Raw genomic sequence first — 19,773 nt, 5'->3', positions numbered from 1 at the left:
ATTACTTTAGTTTCCTTGTCTGTAAAGTCACCCCCTTCCTCATTCCCTTTTAAAAAATGGTAGGAATGCACTTTTCTAACTTTTGACAAAAAGCAGGCTTTTTATTTAAAGGTCACCTGTGTTGCCTGAACTTTCCTTGGAAAGCTTCAGGTTGTTCAGTTTTTAAGGAATGCTCATTATAATTAATCATTACAGAGAATAGTTTTTTTTTTTCCCTTAATTGCATTCTGAGCTGTCTCTTGTTCCCTGCAAAACCTTAGAGTAAGAACAGTTTCTTTCACTGCAAATGATATATAAACATGTTTGGCTTCATAGCTTTTCAGAGCACCTCTTCGTTAGCCATGCTTTATTTTAAAATCTTAAACTAATTCTTTCAGAGTTCATGGGGGTGATTATTAGCTAGTCCAGGTATTTTAGAGCTGCACGTATATTAGTTAAAATACAAGTTTTCAGATTGTTGTTCAGTGGCCTTTGTGAAATAAATTGGCAGCCTTATGTTCCTGATAGACAAGGTGTCTAAGTCTCCTACATCTCCTACATGAATCAAAATTGGCACTAATTGGTGTTTTGGTAAGCTCTGCAAAAGCCAAGAATTGGTCCATGGAGACCAAACTAATTTCTAAGCTAAAGGTGTCCGATTTGCAGGGATTTTAGAGAAGAGCAGCTTATATGTATTTTGGTCAAGGAGACCTTTGCAGTTGTTTTCACAAAATAACAACAGGGGAAAAAAAAAAAAAACCTCAGCTGAGGTAGATGGTGAAGTGGAGTTTTTATAGTAGACTATATTAAAAGGTTACTTGTGCCCAAGTGACGGTTTTGCAGTCAATTACCCTTTTTGATTTATTTGTGTAGTATTTCTTGTGCTTTTAAGAGCTTCTCACTTGAAGGAGATTGGAAAGCAAGTACAGCTACAGGAACTGGTCAGATAATGGATAAAAACAGCCTAACAATATAGTCCTTGTTGACATCTCATTTGGTTCAAGAGAAGATTATTTTTTAAGTCACGAAGGCAAGAGTTGTCTCTAGGTGGTACTAGGATTACATGTCATCTTTATTTTCTCCTTTATACTTTTCAAAAGGGATTTTTTTCTTTTGGTAATATGCACGTGCTATTTTTATAAACAAAAAAAATCCATGTTTATAATTTTTAAGGTTTACAAAAGTAAAAATTACTGAGAAAAAACCCCTGAATTGCAGCAACACTGTTTTTAAAATTTATTATTTGGCCAGATTCTGAAGTGTTAATTGTTAACCATTGTTAATTGTTAAGTGTTAATTGTTAATCAGATGGGCACTTTCAAAACTTGAGACTTACTTCTGAAGTTGATGGGTGGATTAAAGCGATGAGGAATCACAACTTTGAGGATTTGATGGGCAGATCTGGACAATCAATACGTAGTCGACATTATTTTTGTGTAGTCGACATTATCAGGATTGGGGGAAGTGTTTCATTAGGATCTGTGCAAATTGTCATCAGCCTTTATGATGAAAATGCTAATTTTACTTGCTCAAATAAGAACTATTCTTGGTGGAGACCCAAGTTTGGAGTATTTTCTTCTTTTATGTGGAATTTGCTTTCATTGGGAAGAGGAAGAGTCAGTCTGCAGAAGGCTGAGCTGGGGGTGGGGCAAAAGGTACCGTGGGGCTATGAGCGAATGAGTTGAAGGTGCTGCGTTATGGGTTTTGTGCTTTCAGGCAAAAATATCACTTGTGGCTTTGTCCTCCTACAAATATTAGAAACACCAGACTCTGGGTCAGACCCATGGGTTGTCCAATGCAGTGTTTGTTTCTGTCCGTGGTACCACAGGCTGTTTTGTGAGAGAGCATGTGTGTCTCCTATGATGCCAGCCTCTAGAAGTTAGGGGGTGCCCTCTCCTTAGAAACAGAGTCCTTCCATTCAATTCAATGGAACTGGCATACTGAGCCTGGCAGGTCAGTCTTACATGAATGACCAGCGACTGGCTGCTTTGTTAATTGCAAAGCCTATTTTGCCAAATGATATCAGCAACAAAGCCATGTCAGACAAACGTTTGATTCTTTGACCTCCTGATATTTTTTATTTTATTCAAGGTGAACCCACTGAAAATCAGTGGAGTGAGCTATGGCCATAACGTTACAGGGAAACCCAACATTCGGTTCTGAAAATGGGGACGAGTGGGACTAACTGTGACATTGCTGAGACAGGATGAACCTGAGGAAGTAAATTGGTTTCATTGGCCAGGATGTGATCAGGGGCAGATTTAGCTTTGAGGGTCAGGACCGTGTAGGTAATTGGGGACCCAAATGGTCCAAGGCTTGCGTGGAGCCTACTCCACTTAACCAGAGCACATTTTATACTCACTGATGCTTTTAGCCAGATGACTTTTTCATGTTTCAGCATATCCAGATTGTTGGCTTGCTGATTAGGTTCACAAGTAAAAGCGAGACCCTTTTGTAGTGCTGCTAGTGAATTATAGGACTAACACTTGCCTTATAGACAGGCTCAACTTTGTGCAATTGAGCAGAGCATAATATGGACTACGTATTATAATGAGGAGGAGAGGGCACTTATTTTTAATGTTCCTGCGTTGAGAGTCACTGCATTAGGGGGTAATAGTTTTAAATGAAGCCACATTTCTAACAAGGGACCAGATAACAAGGATAAATGAAATCTGCAGACAGTCTAGAAGCTTCATTTTAGCCATTATTTATAATCTCTTCTCCTACCAAACCTTTTTACTATGTAGCAAAATTGATTAATTTGCGTGTATCTCTTTTCCCTGTGCCCACGTGCTCTCCGATAGAGCAGTGAACAAACAGAGAGATGGACAAGAGAGGAAAGAGGATGAGGCCGAGGCCAGGGGGAGTTGGGGATGCATAATCCCCACACTGAATAATCAACTCCAGAATAATCAAGATATATTTTAGGGTCCTAACATTAATCTTGATATTTAATCATTCTGGGTGATGTTAAAAACAAAAGATTGTATAATAGCATTAATAAAAATCACTTGCTTTGGAAAGGTTCGGAATAAATATGGCTTTCTTTTTAACATGAAATAGGAATCTGTTGAACTGCTCTTAATGTCCGCTCACAGCAACACAGATACAGCTCTGTTTAATTCCATATCCTCTTATCTATAAGTCCTACATTTAATTTGCTACCATTCGAGTTGATTTATAGCTTTGCTTAGCAAAAGTACAGTCTTGATTAAAAGGACATTATCACAGCTGATGGACCTTGAAAGCATTTTTCTCCCCAGACCTTCTAATAATTTTGAAAATGACCTGAAGACTCCGATAAGGCTAGATTTGCACGTCTCCAGCTTTTGCTCACCTGGCTGTACTTTGGGCAGTGGTGGCTAGGGGTGTTTGGTGACGTAGTTTTCCCATATGCTGACTCCTTATCCATCCTGAGAAATGGAAGGTTACTGTGATAGAGTTTTCTAGCAAGTTTGCCTCAAGGAATCCCAGACCCCTGGTTAGCTGATCTCTTATCTAGCTGATCATTGCAGCTAGAGCCTTTGTCTCTTGGGATGCTGCTGGCCTGAAGGATTCTCCAGTCTGTTGAAGGGAGGATTCAATTATTATACATGAGGGTTCCATTTTGGAGTTGCAGCTGTGACAGATGCCTCCCTCCAACAGTACAGAATTCGTTTTGGTGCTCATTTCAGTGGAGATGACTTAATTTGCAAAGCCAGTGATTACCACAAGCTGGCCAGATTGGGTCAGTCTCCACAGCAGGCCATTTTCCACTCTCCTGTTCTGATTGCGCAGTATGACTACTTGGTGGCGTCTGTGGTTCTGGGAGCGAGATGCTGTTGCTCAACAGGTGACAAAAGGCTATATTATACTTTGATTCTGTTCAGAACGTTATTACCATTCTCCTGATTCCACTAGTTGAAAGAAAAATGAGTCACTCTGGCTTTGGCTTTATATCTCTGTGGAGTATATTTTTGACCTAAGAAATAAGTTATTTCTCACAAAGGAATCACTTGGATATCACCATACCTACAGTGCAATTTACAGGGGCTTTCGATTGTTCAGAATTGTAGGAACACAGAAAAGAAATAAAAATTGTAAATGTGGTACTAATTCAAAATGGGGGAATTTGGGTAATTTTTTTCATGTCAGATTTGACGGTGGGGCCTTCTCAAAATACAACAGTAAATCAATTTTATCCATGAGTAATTTTTATTTTGGTCAACATGTCCTTCCAGTTTGGTCTTAACCTCTTCATATGCATGTATCTTTATTAAGATATTATTTGCATACCATGCAATTGGTCTTACCTCTTTTCATTTTTAAATTACTAGGCTTCAAAATCTCTGTCATTTTTGTTGAATAGCACAGAATGTACTCCTATGAAGAAAGGATTTATGTCTAAATCACCTCCAATTTGCCTAAATCACTTTTTTCCCCCAATACTTAGCCACAGTTTATTATCACAGACTGATATTATATTATATCACAGACTGATTATATTATTATAATCACAGACTGATTATTAGAGGTTATCTAGTTAACCCGGAATAAAGATCACCTGGGGAGTTATTCTTTTTACAAACTATACTTGCTGAAGTAGGAGACCTGAAATTCTGATAACCTTCGCAGCCCGCACCCCGACCCCATACCAATTAAACAGCACTGATTGAGTCTAACATTCTCATCTCACAGATAGGGAAACAGTCTTCCTCTCACAGTTTAGATGAGACACCTTAATAAACACCAAAACTCTTTTCAATTTTAACATGACAGATTTTTTGATACATTGAGTTGAAGTTGCAGAATTCACCTCAGTGAATGATGGGAGCATAAATTATTTATGCTGTATGTTTTTAAAAACAAATTATGAAGGATCTAATATTGTTGAAGGAAAAAATTTCAAAGTCACTGATCAGAAAGTCAGTATACAGAAACGGTTGCAAATTTGTCATTGTCTCCGTAACGTGTCAGGCACTAGGGAGATTAGTAGATGTCCTTTATCCTGGAAATGCCTGATAGCTAAGCACTCATATTTCTTCTCAGCTGTCCATAGTCATTTCCCACAGGGTATGAGAGGCCTTACTGTGTTAGTTTTTAAACAGCTGCCCTGATTGCATTTTCAGCAGAAGGATATTCATAAGAATACTGATATTAGGTAGAAGAAATAGCCACAGAGATAGGCTTTAATAAAAAAACATCAACTGCTCATAAGATCTGACAGACTCTAATGGATGGATGTGTGAAGACCTGGGGAAAAAATAAAATGGATTTTCCAGAGGACTTCTTATTCCCTGAAGAACTGGGAAATTTCAGGCTAAGCGCAGAAGGAACAAAAGAAGTCTTCATGGACCCCTTTTCCTCTTCTAGACCTTTACCTCCATACAGATGAATGGATATAGCCACCTGCTCTGAAAAGAAGCCCCTTTCTCTGGTAAAAATGTTTACCCTCCTGGACCTTGGACAACCTTAAACTCCACCTGGGAACCCTTGATCTAAAGCAACCGTAGATTTGGGAGAGCAGAATGGAGTTGTTACACTTTTGAAATGTCATTTTTGTTATCAGTGTATATAAGGACGATAACTTTTTGTGATCTTTAGCACTATACACTATTCTATGTGAGACATGACGGGAAAGGACAGATTCCTTTTGATTGAATGCTAATCAAAGAAAAAGTAGATTACTTTCTTAAAACGTTAGCAAGAAATTGCCCACACTTACTTAGGAGACCACCTTTTTTAGGGTACCATCAAAAGTTTGTCTTTCACATAATAAAGTTATAGTGGTCTCTGGGTTAGTATATAAGAAACTGTGTAAAAATGCCCTGCCCCAAAGTCATTTGAAATCTTTATTGCTCTCGGATTTGGCAGCAGTGTTGTAGATATACAGTGAGGGTTTGCCACCTGCGCACTTGAAGCCATAATACATTTTTTTAGAAATGCCGTAATGGGTGACGATGCAGGATTTGATTGTTAGATTTTTTTCAGTCTTATCTGTGTTTGTTTATCTACATATAATTCAAGGTTGCAAAGAGACTAGACAGTTTGGGAAGAGAGTCAGCAGACCCAGAAGTTTTGAAACTCGATCTGAAATGGTGATTATCCCTGAAAGCAGGATGGTTGCTTGCTATCTCTCTGAAGTCGGTTCCCTTGGTCTAGTTCCTTATTGTCATGAGCCACAGTTTGGGGGTGGGGGCAGGACTCTTGCCATCATCGACTGTCTTATTCTACACACAGCCCCAGAATGGTGGTCCTGGTTCCAAACAGAATGGCATAGCCCGGTGCATGCTGGGCACATGCAAAAATCAGTGTTTTCAAGTCTCCATGGCCATCATAATGGCCTTCAATCCTCAAAGTCAGTGTTTCGGAAAGAGAAAACAGATATGCCCTTCCAAAAGCAAGGGGAAGGGAAGAACTGCATTCTCTGAAAGTTAAATTATAACTTTTTCTTTCTGTTTCTGTGAAGAAGACTGTACTAATAAAACTGCCAATTTCTTTCAGGTGGGTGTACATGGCATTAGAATAGAATTCATCAATGAAAAAGGATCAAAACGCACCGCCACCTACCTACCGGAGGTTGCAAAGGAGCAAGGTCACTGTTGTACTTTATTTCATATGACCTAGTGAAGAATTTAAACAAATAATACATATTGAAATGCGCTATCTGACCTTGCAGTTGTATCTGGTAATTGATCACTGTCAGATTATAAGAAATGACTCTTCCATCGCTGCCACTGCAATGTCTGTATGAAATCGGTGAATTACACAGAAGTTGAATCTCTGCACTGAAGTTTGGCAGCAAAAACATATAAAAGTATACTTTCAAAAAAAGCATAGATTCGTAAAAGGTGGGCTTTATTTTAGGCGATGGTCTGCTATGAATTTTAAGTGCCATTTTCCCATATTCCACTGGGCCGTAGCCTTGCGGCATACACAAGCCTCTAGTTTGACGATCAGCCACACCGTTCATTGTCAGTATCAAATGTTTCCTTCTTAGGTGGTTGCCATTACTCCTTCTGCTACTATTAAGATTGTAAGTGTCCCATGAAGAAAAGGAGCATTGAGAATACATGAACTATTAGTGTTTTATATGTTCCTAATCAACAAACGTTTTTCGATTTTACAGATACAGCACAAACCTTTATGAACTACCAGTGTAACACAAAATAACGTTTCACTCTGTAGTATCTTGTCCTTTCTAGCCACTACTAAATTATAGTTTCATGTTAGTTGAAATGAATACCTCTTCTTTATCTCATGGAGCTTTTCTTCTCATCAGAAAGCATTGGTAATTTGGTTTTCCCATATGTTTCATATAAATATGATATATAACTACAAAATTTAATATCATTAAACCCCCAAATGAGAGCGTTAGTCTTTAAAGCAGCTATCTGCAGATTTATTTGGGTTGCTTTCGAAAATTTCTTAATTCTGTAGTTCCACTGACTCTGTAAAACATACATAAGAGGTCGAGGGCCTCGGGTATGAGTGTGCATCCCGTGTCAGAACCCATAAAAATGCCTTTGAACGCTGCACACAGATGCACTTGATAGCCTGCAGAAGATACGGTTAGAAATGGCGATTACCATGAGTTAGTGTGGGAGTTCTAAGTACTACTGAGTTGGCTCAGTGAGGCTTTTCCTTCCCTTTTAAAGATGTCACTGTTAGAGGAGAGTACAATGTTTGTGGCTTGTTACTGAGACACGACCGAGCAGTTACTGCCCGCCAGCCTCTTAGGCTCCTTGCCTTCAAATGCAGTTGAGATAAAGAAGCCAATGTTGCTAGCCAGCAGGGATAGCTAGAATTTAAGGTGTCCCGTGGTGTCCCTGCTTCTGTACAGGATGAAATCTTAGCTCTTCTGTGTGACTGTTTTTAGGACCAAAGGGGTTGGTGACAGTGATAGCTGACCTCTACAGTCATTTTGTATTTAACCAAAAGTGCTTGTTACATGTGCTTGACTGGTATTTTATCTGGTCTGCTCTCCACAGGATGGGACCATATTCAGACCATAGACTCCTTACTGAGGAAAGGAGGATACAAAGCTCCGATTACTAATGAATTCAGGAAAACCATAAAACTGACCAGGTACAGAAAGCATTTCCTAGTGCAAGGCTGACCAGTACATTTTGATGCGTATACCTGTAACCTTTTGATTTCTTTGGTCTCTCTAACTATACTTGCTTCTCTTTTCTGAAACAGAGTGGAAATGAGTGGCAGGGCTGTACTGAGGGTGAATACAATGAACTCTGCTTGGCAGTAAAGCCCATATGATGTATGAGCCCATCCTTCGCATCGTAGCTCTGTGGGCTTACTCTGGCTTTGTTAAAGAAAGCCCTCTGAGCCTTTAGAGTACATTATTGAAGAAAGTTGCCTGAATTAGAAATTGGCCAGCTTTTGACATTGCTTAGCAGAACCCCAGGATCCTGATAAAGCAGTCCTCAAATTTGAATTTCACCTTAGAATTTTGGCAGTGATAGAAAGCTTGCTGAAAAACACAATTGACAAATGCTAAATGTATTTCTGCATGGGCTCATAGGGGTACTTATTTAAAAAGGAAAATATCAAACATTTTGGGAAAATGAGTTGCTGTTTCCATTTCTTTTAATTCCACAAAACCACATTGAATGCCTATAGTCTAAAAATGGACTATTCTCAGCTCTGAGGAGTTACAAATTTGAAAATGCCTGCATTGCTGCTCCCTCTGAGTTCATATTCTAGGAGAATAGAAGCGCATGTACAAAAATAATTATTAATATACAGCAGAATGTGATAGATGATATGAGATCATAGAGTAGGGAAAGAGGAATTCCAGGAGGGGGTTGAGGATAACAGAAAATTTCAAAGAGGAGGTAGATGTGAGGCTGGGCTTGAAGAATGAGTAGAATATTTGACAGGTGGAGAGTGGGGGAGCAAAGGGATTAACTTAAACAGAACTTGGTGAGTCAAGGCATGTAGGTGGCGAAGTATGGGGCAAGTTCTAAGGAATCTTCAATAGTCTGATTTGGTTGGTCTCTCGGTGTACATAGAGAAGGTGGTCACTGGGGAAAATACGGCCCAGAAGGTAGAGCGTAAGAAGTTTAAACCTGATGCTATAGTCAATTGGTAGCCATTGAAGGGTTCTGAACAGATGGATTTGGGGAAGTGTAAGATTAGAATTGGAAACAGGAAAAATAATTAGGAGACACTGTTATTATCTAAGAATCTGTGGCAGCAATCCAAAGAAGGTGAAATGGGAGCCTTAACACGAGCTGTGGCAGTGGGATGGGAAGAAAGGAAGGAAAAAAAATATTGTGGGGAAAATGAAAGGACTTAGTCATCATTCGGAAGTAGGGAAGAGGAGCCAGTCAAGGCTTTCATCTCAATAAAAGGGACCAAGGCAGTCCCTTTCACCAAGAGAGGGACCGCGTTGGGGAGAGTTACATTAACGTATTGATTCTGGATTTGAAGTGCTTCCTAGGCTATCTGTATAGAAATGTCCAATAGGTCACTGCAAATGTACGTGTGTAGAGCTCATGGCTAGAGATGGTGATTTGGGATCATCTGTAAAGAGGACATAGTTGAAGCTGTGAGGCAAGAGTTCACTGAGCTGGGACAGAGCGTAGGGGCAGAAGACCTGAAGGTAGAAATGTAGGAAACTCCTACAAGGCGAGGGTAGGATGAGTAGTCAGAGAGATAGGGAGCAGTCCGAGAGGCAGGGGGAGAACCAAGGGAGTATGGAGTTGTGGAACACAAGGCACAAAAGAGCTTCCAAAAGGGAGTGCTGCGCGGTATCCTAATGGAGAGGTCAGGCATGATGAGGGGTGGCTTCTGAAAGAGCAGTTTCTGCGGAAGCGCGGCAGTAGAAGCCAAGAGGCACGGGGCCGAGGAGCGGTGTGAGATGAGGTAGAAAATACACGTTACTCCTCTGAGAAGGGTGGCAATGAAAAGAGACCTGAAGATGGGGGGAAAGAGGATTGAGATACCACGATCAAGACAAGTTTTTTGTTGCTACTGTTTTCCCTTAATGGCAAGACCTGAGACATGTGGACAGAAGGAAAGGAATGGTTAAAGAGGAAGCAACGGAAGATCCCGGAAGAAAAAGTAGTCAAGTGAATGAAATGCATACATGACAGTAATAGGCTGGCCTTCCTCCGTTCTTTCCTGTTAGCAAACCGGAGCTGAGGAGGGCAATACAATTTCTAGAACAATTTAAACAAGGAGTAGTAGAGTGCAAAGAGCACCCGACTCAGACTCTGGATTCCTGGGTTCTGATCTCAGCTTTGCTGCTTATTAGCTGTGTGACAGTGGGCAAGTCACTTCTTCTCTCTAGGCCTCTGTTTCCTCACCTAGAAAATTATCTCTAAGGGTCCCTCCTAGCTCTGACATTCACATGTCACCTATTTCGTGATGTTAACTTTGTCTCTTCCCTAACTTTCTTTCAGGTACCGTAGTGAAAAGATGACCTTGAGCTATGCTGAATACCTTGCTCATCGCCAGCATCATCATTTCCAAAATGGCATTGGGCATCCCCTTCCACCATACAACCATTATTCCTGACACTGAGCCACACAACCAGTCACTGGGCCTCTCTGCAGACCTCTTCCCAGGAGACCCTACCCCTTCTTGGTCTAGCTATCTCTTTTACTGTACCATTTTATGATGATAGTTTCCGTTGCCATGGTGAAGCTTCGACATCGTCAGTTAAGATCATCATGGTAACGGGTAGGAAAATGGCATTTATTAAGATGATCCTGTTTTATTATATTAGGTCATTGATTTTTTTTTTTTTGCAGCATATATGAATTCTGGGGTTTTCTTTCCTTACAACATTATGTGGAATTTTGCTTTGCTATCTCAGTCAGGTTTGTCCTTCTGTCCTTCTTGCCTTCCTTCCTGTCTTCTTGCCTTCCTTCTCTCTTCTCTTCCTTCCTTCTGTTGACTGTGGATGGAAGAATTCATGCAGTTTCTAAGGATTTCATTTAGGTGTTTCTTTCATTTTCCTCAGTAAGATAGGTCATTTTTGATAGCTGTGTTTGGGAGTAATTCATATCAAATTCAGGTATTTGTATATTACTCTTGAATTTGTCTGAAATTCATTTTGCTATGAGAGCTTAGTATGTGGGTCTTCACTGTTTAAGTATATGTTTTTCCCATGGTTAGAATAGATGAACTTTCGTTCTAGTGTAGAACATTCGAAGGTCCATGATAGGACTTGTCACAGAGAGTGAGAAATCATTTATGCCTATTGTGCTGGTTATCACAGGAAAAACTGCCTCATCACTTTATAGAACCAACTTACAAACTAAAACACTGTTTTAAGAAAGTACAAGCTACCTTTGAAATATGCTACAGAAATTATTTTGAAAAGCAGAGAATATCAGGAAGAGAGCAGATACAGAATTTAGTGCCTTTGAGAAGAATATAATTATGTGGAATTAAGAGGGGTTAGAAGAAAGGCAATTTAGAGAAATATTCTTAAAAATTTTATTGTTTCTATAATGTGAAACAACAGATTAGACAAATTGCTTACTCTTAAGTATTTTTTTAAGCTGAAAAAAATTATTTTGAGCAAATAACCAAAAAGAGACATGTGTCTATTATATATTAATTTAAATTTGTTAGCTTTAGGTTTCAATAAGTCATGATTGGCCAGAGACAATTTTAGCTACCATTTAAAGAAATAGTAAAGATAATCTAGTGAAACAAAAGTTAATACATGTCGTGATTTCAGACATGTTTGTCATGGGGACAATACTGGAGTTTTAGAAATACTATAAAATTGCTTGAATCTCTTTCTGCACTACATACTTTTGATAGAAACACATTTACTATATCGATAAGATGTTATGTTACCCCTGTAAAAACGGAGTTGGCACTTAGATACGATATAGTTGTTAGAGCCCAGCTCATTTGCAGGGCTAGTCTTCCCATGATGCATATGCAGAGAACTTCCTAATGTCAACGGGAGGTCTATATGTATATCCCCAGGAAAAATGACAGATGATTCTGGAGAAAGATTACCTTCATTTTATGGTAGTAAATATATATATATGTGTGTGTGTTTGTGTGTGTGTGTGTGTGCGTGCGTGTGCGTGCGTGTGTGTGCGTGAAATTTTTTTCAAACAGGAAACAAATATTTCAAGTGATGAATATGAGTGTGGTGCAGAATATATAGTCTAAAACTATGAGATGTCACTGAATATCAAGATGGCATAGCTTATACATGTAGTTGCTGTGACAAGTGACAGACTGCTAGTTCAGACTTTGAAAACCCTTTTCTAGTTTGTGAGATTAATCGGCTGAATTCCTTCTGCTTGTCCTTATGGCAAAGCAAACTGCTTTTGTTTTTGATGAGAGTTCTCAGAAGTTTGTCGGTATTCCTTCGTCCGCAGCATCTGTTGTTGGAATAACCATTTTCAGTCGTGATGCCTTAACCAAGAAGCCAATTGTTAGCCTGAAATGGAATCTCGGTAGCCAGTTCCACTGAACCTAGAGATTAGTCAGAGAAAGCTAGCTGCTGGGCTTTAGAAAGGGATTTTGAGTCCTTTCATTTCTACTTGGGAGCAGATTAGTCTTTCAGTATAAAAACAAGTGGCTACCTGATGGAAATTTTTTCTTGCCCTTATAGGGAAACTGAGCACAAGCTGAATGATATTGTCTGCTGCAAGAAAAAAAAAAAAAAGTAAATAAAGCAAGCAAACCGAAGAGAGACAAAATAGACCAATATTGGTCCATCTTATCTATCATCTCATCAGTTCAACAGGCTCCTCGTCCTGGGTGAGCTCATGGTTAGAAGTTTTTTTGTTTTTAAAGAAAAGATCTATCCCATACGTGTGTGTGTATACTTACAATACATACATATGTGTGTGTTTATGTATTTAACGGTGCTAATCAATTTTGAGCAGGTCACGTGACTGGTCATGCGGACTCTAAAATCATATCAGATTTTTAAAAATTCTTGATATATGCAGATGTTATACAGATTTTCTTACCAGTGTAATAATGTTATACTGAAGAAATAACCATCCTGCAGGCTTCAGAGGACGAGGTCAGCAATATTTCCCACCGTGGCTTGGGGGAAAAGGATAGTTTTGTCTCCTTTTGTGTTCAAATTAACGCACAGTGCATTTTTGTGTCTAAGTAGCTGTTGACTAAAAGACTTTGTAGTGTAAAGGGTGTTATACAAACTTGTAATGGTGTGCTTCAAACAAATGCTAGACCCTTTCACCTTTGTCGTATATTACAAAGCTGTTAAATATGTAGTTTGCATTAACTTTGAACATGTTGAAATATGTAGCATGTGTTTTTAACTCAGACGAAGATTCTGACTGCACAGGTTGTGTTCTAGCCAGTTGTGGTTCATTTGTGCAGAAACACAAATGTGAATTGCACTCTTGTCACCAGAATATTGTGTAAGTTCAGTGATCTCTAAACAGCTCAGAAGTAATACTTGAACTTCATTTGAGTAGCACAAAGTTTACATAGCCCCCCTTTTAAATGTTAATTAGTTCCATTTATGTTTTCCGTTTTCAGATGCAACTGGGTATTTTTTTCCTCTTGGAAAATAGTACGTATTTTACTTTGGTATGTAGCAAAAGGCTTCCATTTCTGGAAGGGTTTTTTTGTTCTTAGAAGAGGTCAGCCAGGTACCAGATTCTAGAAGAACAATTGCCCCTCCCCCCCCAATTAAGTGGCCTTCTGACTGCACGAGAATATGTGCTACTGCCCTGCCCGCTCCAGTCTCCGGTGTGATTGATGGAGGAAGTGCAAGGCTTGCTCTTTACCCCCCCCCCCACCCGCCCCGCCGCCCCACTTAAGGCAGTTATAAGAGTTTCAGTCCAGAGCATACAGCCCCAGTGTGCAGCACACCGGAAGTTTGTATACTGGCCTCTGTTCATGTCTTCAAATGTGCAGGAAATCCGAAACTGTCATCTGGAATAGGCTCCATCTCTTGTGTGTGTTAGATCAAACCAAAGAAGCCCCCAGCCATGCCCAAATGCTGCTCCAAAAGCCTGCCTTCCAGTCCTTACAAAAACCTTGCAGGATTAAATGTGTTAACTTTTTTATTTTTGTACAGTTTCTAAGTGATTTTTGCTAGTGATGTTAAATTGAATTAAGTTTATTTGAGGGGTGTGAGCACCTCCTCCATTTAAATAAACTGGTGACTTTCCTTTTATTTTATAAAAGCAGAAACCCGTTGTGTGCCTCTCGATTTAAGGGTTTCTGATTACATTATTCTTAAGACCAGCATTGATCCTTTATATACAAAGATATGTTTTCCTTGTTTTTTATTACTGTTTCAGAAGAAAATAAACCTTTTATTTTGCTCTGGACCCAGTAACTGCGCTGGTGCATAGACGCACTGAGAAAACAAACGTTTGTAACCACCTGACTGTTTTTGTATATGAAAGTTGATTACTTTTGAAATATTTGGATCTAGTTTCTAAGTTATTTTTGTGTTTTATATGTTCCCCAAAATTACTTTGAATCGGTCACCAGCATAATGAATTCTTGGTGATGCAGTGGTTGGACTTGTAATGAGCAAAGCTACCTGGAGTAGCTCTTCTCCTCGTCCCTTTCTTAGTACCCTGTTTTTTGATTACAGTAAGACATCACAGATTACCTGAAACCCCTTCAAGTATAACTAGATCCTCCTTCCTTCCACATTTAATTGCTTAATAGTTTGAAGAAACTATTGGAAATGGGCATTTTATATGACATGTATGGCTTTAAAATATTACAAATGAAGAAAAAGAAAAATGGGAAGGTTTATGTGGGTCTGTAAGGTATGGCTGTGGAAAGATATTGTAGTAGTTTTGACACTATTGTTATTACCTTTAAAATCATTTACCCAATAAAATGTTAAAACTGAGTTACCATTTGTGGTCTCTTTCTTTAACCGGCCTCATCAGAGGATTTGGGGCTCATGGGTACTTCTTACTAAAAGCTAACAAATAGTTGAAGCCTTTGAAATAATACACTTAGGAACTGATACGGGTTTCTTTCCAAACTGGCACTTGGGAAACCTCACCTGCTTACGGTTGCTCCCTACCGTATGATTTACCTATGTCATTCTTTTACCCAGCCGTGAATCCTGGCCTGGTGATAGAGTAGTCTGGCCTTTATTGGGCACCCTACCCTGGCCACGGAGCTGAGGCAAGCAGCAGACTTGAATTCCAGCGGCGGCATGGCTATACTTAAGCCCGCTCCAAATTTCTTCCAGGTCAGTGTATTAGTGGGTGTTTCCCTTTGTGAGCTGGTAGGGGGCAGTAGCAGTGCCATCCAGCACAATCATCTGGTGAGGTGGGAAGGCTTTCTTCTGCCATCAAGGCTTTGCCGTTTTCTCAGTACAGGACAGAAACTAAACATGCCCAAGATGTGGCCGCTCGGAGCTTGTCCACACTCCTCATACACACGCTGGGCACATCACACACGTAAACGTATTTCCAGTTTTCCAGTTCCAGAGTGGTATGAGATGAACCCTATTCGCCACTTGAGCTTGGGGAAAATGTCTTGAGTGAGTATCGGGCAAGGCAACTAGTGCTACTGCCTTCCGAGGGCCAGATGGGAGCCTGCTTCAAGCAAGGGATCTCTCGGTGTGCTACCTCTATCAGCTGTTGGCCGTCAGGGACATTGCTGACATACCTCTGGCTCTTTCTAAATCATTTGCTGTCTCAGTTCCATCATGCATATTTCAGGATTAATTTCTAATGAATATATGCAGGACAATTTTCTGTTACGTTGCCCCAAAACCCCACACCCCATGTGAATTTGATGACACGTGCTCATGTCAATCACAGTGGCTAAAAACAGCCACCTCGGCTCTAGAGGACTGTTGTGGTTTGGACTAGTGCTCCATTAAGGCAGCCATCTGCTCAGGGCCAGTTTCATCATTCATGTTTAATGGTACACAGGATTTTTTAATGATTTAGACGATATTAATAGGTTCAGGTAGAATGAAGTAATTTAATGAGCCCACAGCATTCTCTTTTTATAGCATTAGTGGTTAACTCAGTGGTCTGGACAGATTTCAACTTCAGGAATCACACTCCACCTACCTAAATTCTCCCCGGAGTTTCAGCATTTCCTCTTTAGACTTCATGCCCCACTGGGCACCTTTTAAATTGCTCCACTGCTTCAGACGGCAAGTGTGACTGTGTGAGTTGCGGCAGTTCCTCTCTGCTGATGGAAAATACTGTCATATCCGAGGGGTACCATCACTGTGAGCTGGGGGCAAGTCTGCTGTGAGGAAACCACACCTGGTCTCAGAGCTGCCAGTCAGGAGCGCTCAGTGAATGACTGCCATTCAGAGAATGGTTTCTCCCACTTTCTGCAGCTCTGACCGCATGAGCCGAGACAAGTGCGAGTTTGGACCAAGCTCTGATGGCTTCCCATCTGTCTGCCCAGGCTTTTCACCGGCCAGAGGAATAGCTGAATGGGAGGACGCAACTGAGGCAGGCCCTGGGTATACTGCTTTGGCTGCTATATTCAGCGGCCTTCCTTGATCCCTTTAGCGCATGGTACAATCCCCTGTTCCGAACCCCCCAGCCTGTTGGAAGAAATCTTTTTAAGAATCGGGAAAAAAACTGCCTTAGGGTCCAAGCCAGTTGGACCCTCCTCATCCCAAGAACTTGGTTATAACCATGTTTAAAATGACACTTAATATATTATGTCCCGAGTAGATGGACTGTGTATCTCAAATGGTTTCAATGGACCCACCCAGAGGGCTGGTGAGCGCATACGCGTTATATGAAGAAACACTGACCTGCACTTGCAGATTTCCATCATGACGGATGATCTCACATTAGCTCGACAGAGGTTAGATGTAGGATGCACTAAGTCTGGAGCGCGCGCTGGGCGGCGGCTGCGTTACGTGCCTCCGTGCTCACAACTGCCCTGGCGTCCTTGAGTTCCTGCTCCCATTCTAAAAGGATGCAGCCAAGTCACAAGGGGCGGGTAATTTGTTTAGCCTTTAGTCTCCCTCCATGCTGGAAGAACCTCTTTGCTTTTTCATCAGAATCTTAGCTGCTACCTCATTAAGTTACAAGTACGAGACTAAAAACGGTATTTCACTGTTATAAAGTACGAATGCATACCAGTTACTTATAAAGTTAATGAGAACGACGAGGCTGTTTGGGTGACTATAAAAATTTGTAATTGGGGTGACAGATGACAGTTATAGTCTCAGCGCTCCATTGATTTCTATATTGTTTTGGCTGTACAGCAGCAAGAAGGTCCTGATTTGCAAAGAGAAAGAGGCGGTATCTTAATATAGTTTTATGAAAGTGAGTACCTATTGGCCTAAATTATAAAACCCCGGTGCAGTCACAACCTTCTGAACCAGGCCTGACAAGGGAGGCCTGCAAGAAGTCCAGGCAGGAGAAGCATCAGGCCTGAGGTTTGAACAGAATGTGTCAACTTGATGGTTCCTGCTGACCCACTGGGTGGTCTTCAATTGCCATTCTGAATGTAACACATTAGATGTTTTGGTTAGGTGTTTTGGTTTTGTTTGTTTTTTTCAATTTTTATTACAGTGTTTAAATAGTATACATTTAAACACACACACGTTTTTTGAATCAAATGTTTATGGAAACTTCGATCAGTTCCAACAGAATGCCGGGTCCCGGTCCCGCGGGACAATCTGAAAACCACTGCTGCTGCCCCAACGTGCCCAGTTATTTTGAGAGCCTTTGGCAAAGCACCATTTCATCTCCTTTTCCATTTGGCCTTTTCCTCCCAAATGTCAGGCTCAACGTGATCCATCAATATTTACTGAGTGCCCGCCCCCCACCCCCACCCCCCACCCCCACACCCCCACACCCCCGCCCAGAGGCACGGCACCGTGCTTGGTTTCAGAATAAAGATAGTATCATTTTGTAAGACAAATTAACAGTTCACTCTGAGCTGAGTTGTGAGTGGCATACAAGTTTGGTCTAGCTGGCAAAAGTCATTCAGACTGGGGCCCAGGTGACATTGGGCTGGATTTATAGTGTTTCCCTTAAATGGCTCCCACCTCAGAGTGGCATTAATGAGCAGGGTTGTAGCGGCCCTGTTGGGAAATGGCATTTCTTTGGCCCTCCAACGTGTTAGCAGCAGAGACCACCCAGAAACCGGGCACGGTCATGGTTCCTTGAGCGGAGGAGAGGATTTGTTCCCACAGTGAGGCTATCTTGCTCCCTAGCAGGAATGCCACGGTGGTTGGGAGAGAAATTATCAATACATGACCGTATAAGAGACAGGTCTGTGTACCTGCAGAGTGGCATTTGGTGGCTCAAAGTTTTGTTTTTTTTACTGCAGATCTGCCCTCTGAAAGGTATCAGGCCCTTCCCATGACCAGGAGAGAGAGAGCAGCACAGAGAGAAACTAGGCTGTTTGCTCTACAAGGCTGCCCTGAGGCCTGAAGAAAGGTTATAGTATGCTGACTAATGGAAAAATCCATTCATGAGGCAGGAGGAGAGATAAGATAGTGAGGGTAACCCACCCAGAGAGGGAAATCAGAGTCACCTTCTGAATCACCCGCTACATAGAAAGGGCAGGAAGGCGATATTAAATTTGGATATTATAAAACAGGAAACACAACTGGTACACAATAGAATGTTTAAATCACATTTTAACTGACAGGAAGCTGCGGAGAGTCGCAGTCATTGCCTGAACACCAGGCAGATTTGAAACTAGGAGCTGCTATCGTCACTTTTCATCAAACTAGCATTTCCACCCCACCATATTCTGGAATGATCCAACGTTAGCGTATGTGTCAACATGTGTAAGTGGATTTGCGTGCATCAGCACAGGAGACAGGGGCTGGCAGGACCGTTGGATGGGGCAATCAAAGTCCCCACTCGCACACAGCCTGGCAGGGTAGAAAGGGGGGTCTTGGATTGGAAAGAGCGGAAAACCCCCATCTTGTTTGAAGGACAGTACTAGTGTGAGTAACGCAAACGTTTCCCTAAACTTTCTCTACTTAAACATTCACATGAATTCCAGGAACTCTGCATGGAGATATTGCCGCCCCGCTGGAACAGGCCTCAGCAATGGCCCCTTTCCCAGAATTGTGGTGGGGGACAGTGGTGGGTGGCCATAGTGACCTCTGTACGTGAAGCCATGCCCCTCAGTGCCTAGCCTTTGTGGTCCATGGTGCTCATGAATCATGGGGTTGAGAAGAGGAACACGGGGTTAATCCAGTCGTTCAAATAGGCTGGGACTGCTCCTGCAGGGTACGTTGGGCCCCTCCTCCCGCCTTTGGGTTTGTACCAATCCAGAAGAATCTGTGGCCTTGGAGAAGATCAAATAGAAATTGCTAACGGTCAGCCCTAGGCTGGGAAAGTGCAGGCAACACATTGGCTCTTGGGAAGGTTACCCAGTGAGTCCTGTGAGCAGGGTGCACAGTGCACTTGAGAGTTAAAAAGAAATTCCTTTCTTTTCACCTCCTTTTGTTGACTTTTTTTTAATTGCGGTGAAATCCACATGACACAATTAACCACTTGAAAGCACACAGTTCAGTGGTATTTAGTGTATTCGCAATGTTGTGCAAACACCGGCTCTCTCTAGTTTTAAAATTTTTTCATCACTCCATAAAACGCTCCGTCTCCATTAAGAGGTGACTCCCCATTCTCCTTTGGCCATCACCTAAGTAACCTCTAGTCTTCTGTCTCTCTGAATTTGCTTATTCTGGACATATCATATAAATGGAGTCATACAACGTGTGACCTTTTGTCACTATCTTCTTTTACTTAGCATCATGTTTTCGAGGTTAATCCAAGTTGTTGCATGTTTCAGTACTTCGTTTCTTTTGATGGCTGAGTAATATCTCATTGTACGTACAGACCACAATTT

General features: G+C 41.2%; 2 protein-coding genes across 5 annotated transcripts in view; one reads left to right on the top strand and one right to left on the bottom strand.

Annotated features, from left to right (window-relative positions):
- AMMECR1 (AMMECR nuclear protein 1) overlaps nucleotides 1-14,812 on the top strand; it is a 108,115-nt gene extending 93,303 nt beyond the window's left edge. The window contains 3 exon segments of the mRNA XM_027089509.1: nucleotides 6,463-6,553; nucleotides 7,950-8,046; nucleotides 10,383-14,812. Of these exon segments, the coding sequence (XP_026945310.1) occupies nucleotides 6,463-6,553; nucleotides 7,950-8,046; nucleotides 10,383-10,497 (303 nt within the window). The 3' untranslated portion in view covers nucleotides 10,498-14,812.
- TMEM164 (transmembrane protein 164) overlaps nucleotides 12,500-19,773 on the bottom strand; it is a 177,843-nt gene continuing 170,569 nt past the window's right edge. The window contains exons 8-10 of one of the 4 annotated variants that reach the window (XR_003429311.1): nucleotides 16,706-16,864; nucleotides 15,999-16,179; nucleotides 12,500-12,601 (exon numbers count right to left, since the gene is read on the bottom strand). The gene's annotated coding sequence lies outside the window, so the exon portion shown is untranslated. Of the gene's footprint in view, nucleotides 12,602-15,822; nucleotides 16,183-16,705; nucleotides 16,865-19,773 lie in introns of those variants that run through there. The other 3 variants (XR_003429310.1, XR_003429308.1, XR_003429312.1) reach the window with 3 other exon arrangements.

Source organism: Aethalodelphis obliquidens, unplaced genomic scaffold (assembly GCF_003676395.1).
Source record: "Aethalodelphis obliquidens isolate GAN/ISIS:26980383/991018 unplaced genomic scaffold, ASM367639v1 scaffold66, whole genome shotgun sequence".
Lineage (NCBI taxonomy): Eukaryota > Metazoa > Chordata > Mammalia > Artiodactyla > Delphinidae > Aethalodelphis > Aethalodelphis obliquidens.
This window is presented reverse-complemented; position numbering and strand designations above follow the sequence as displayed.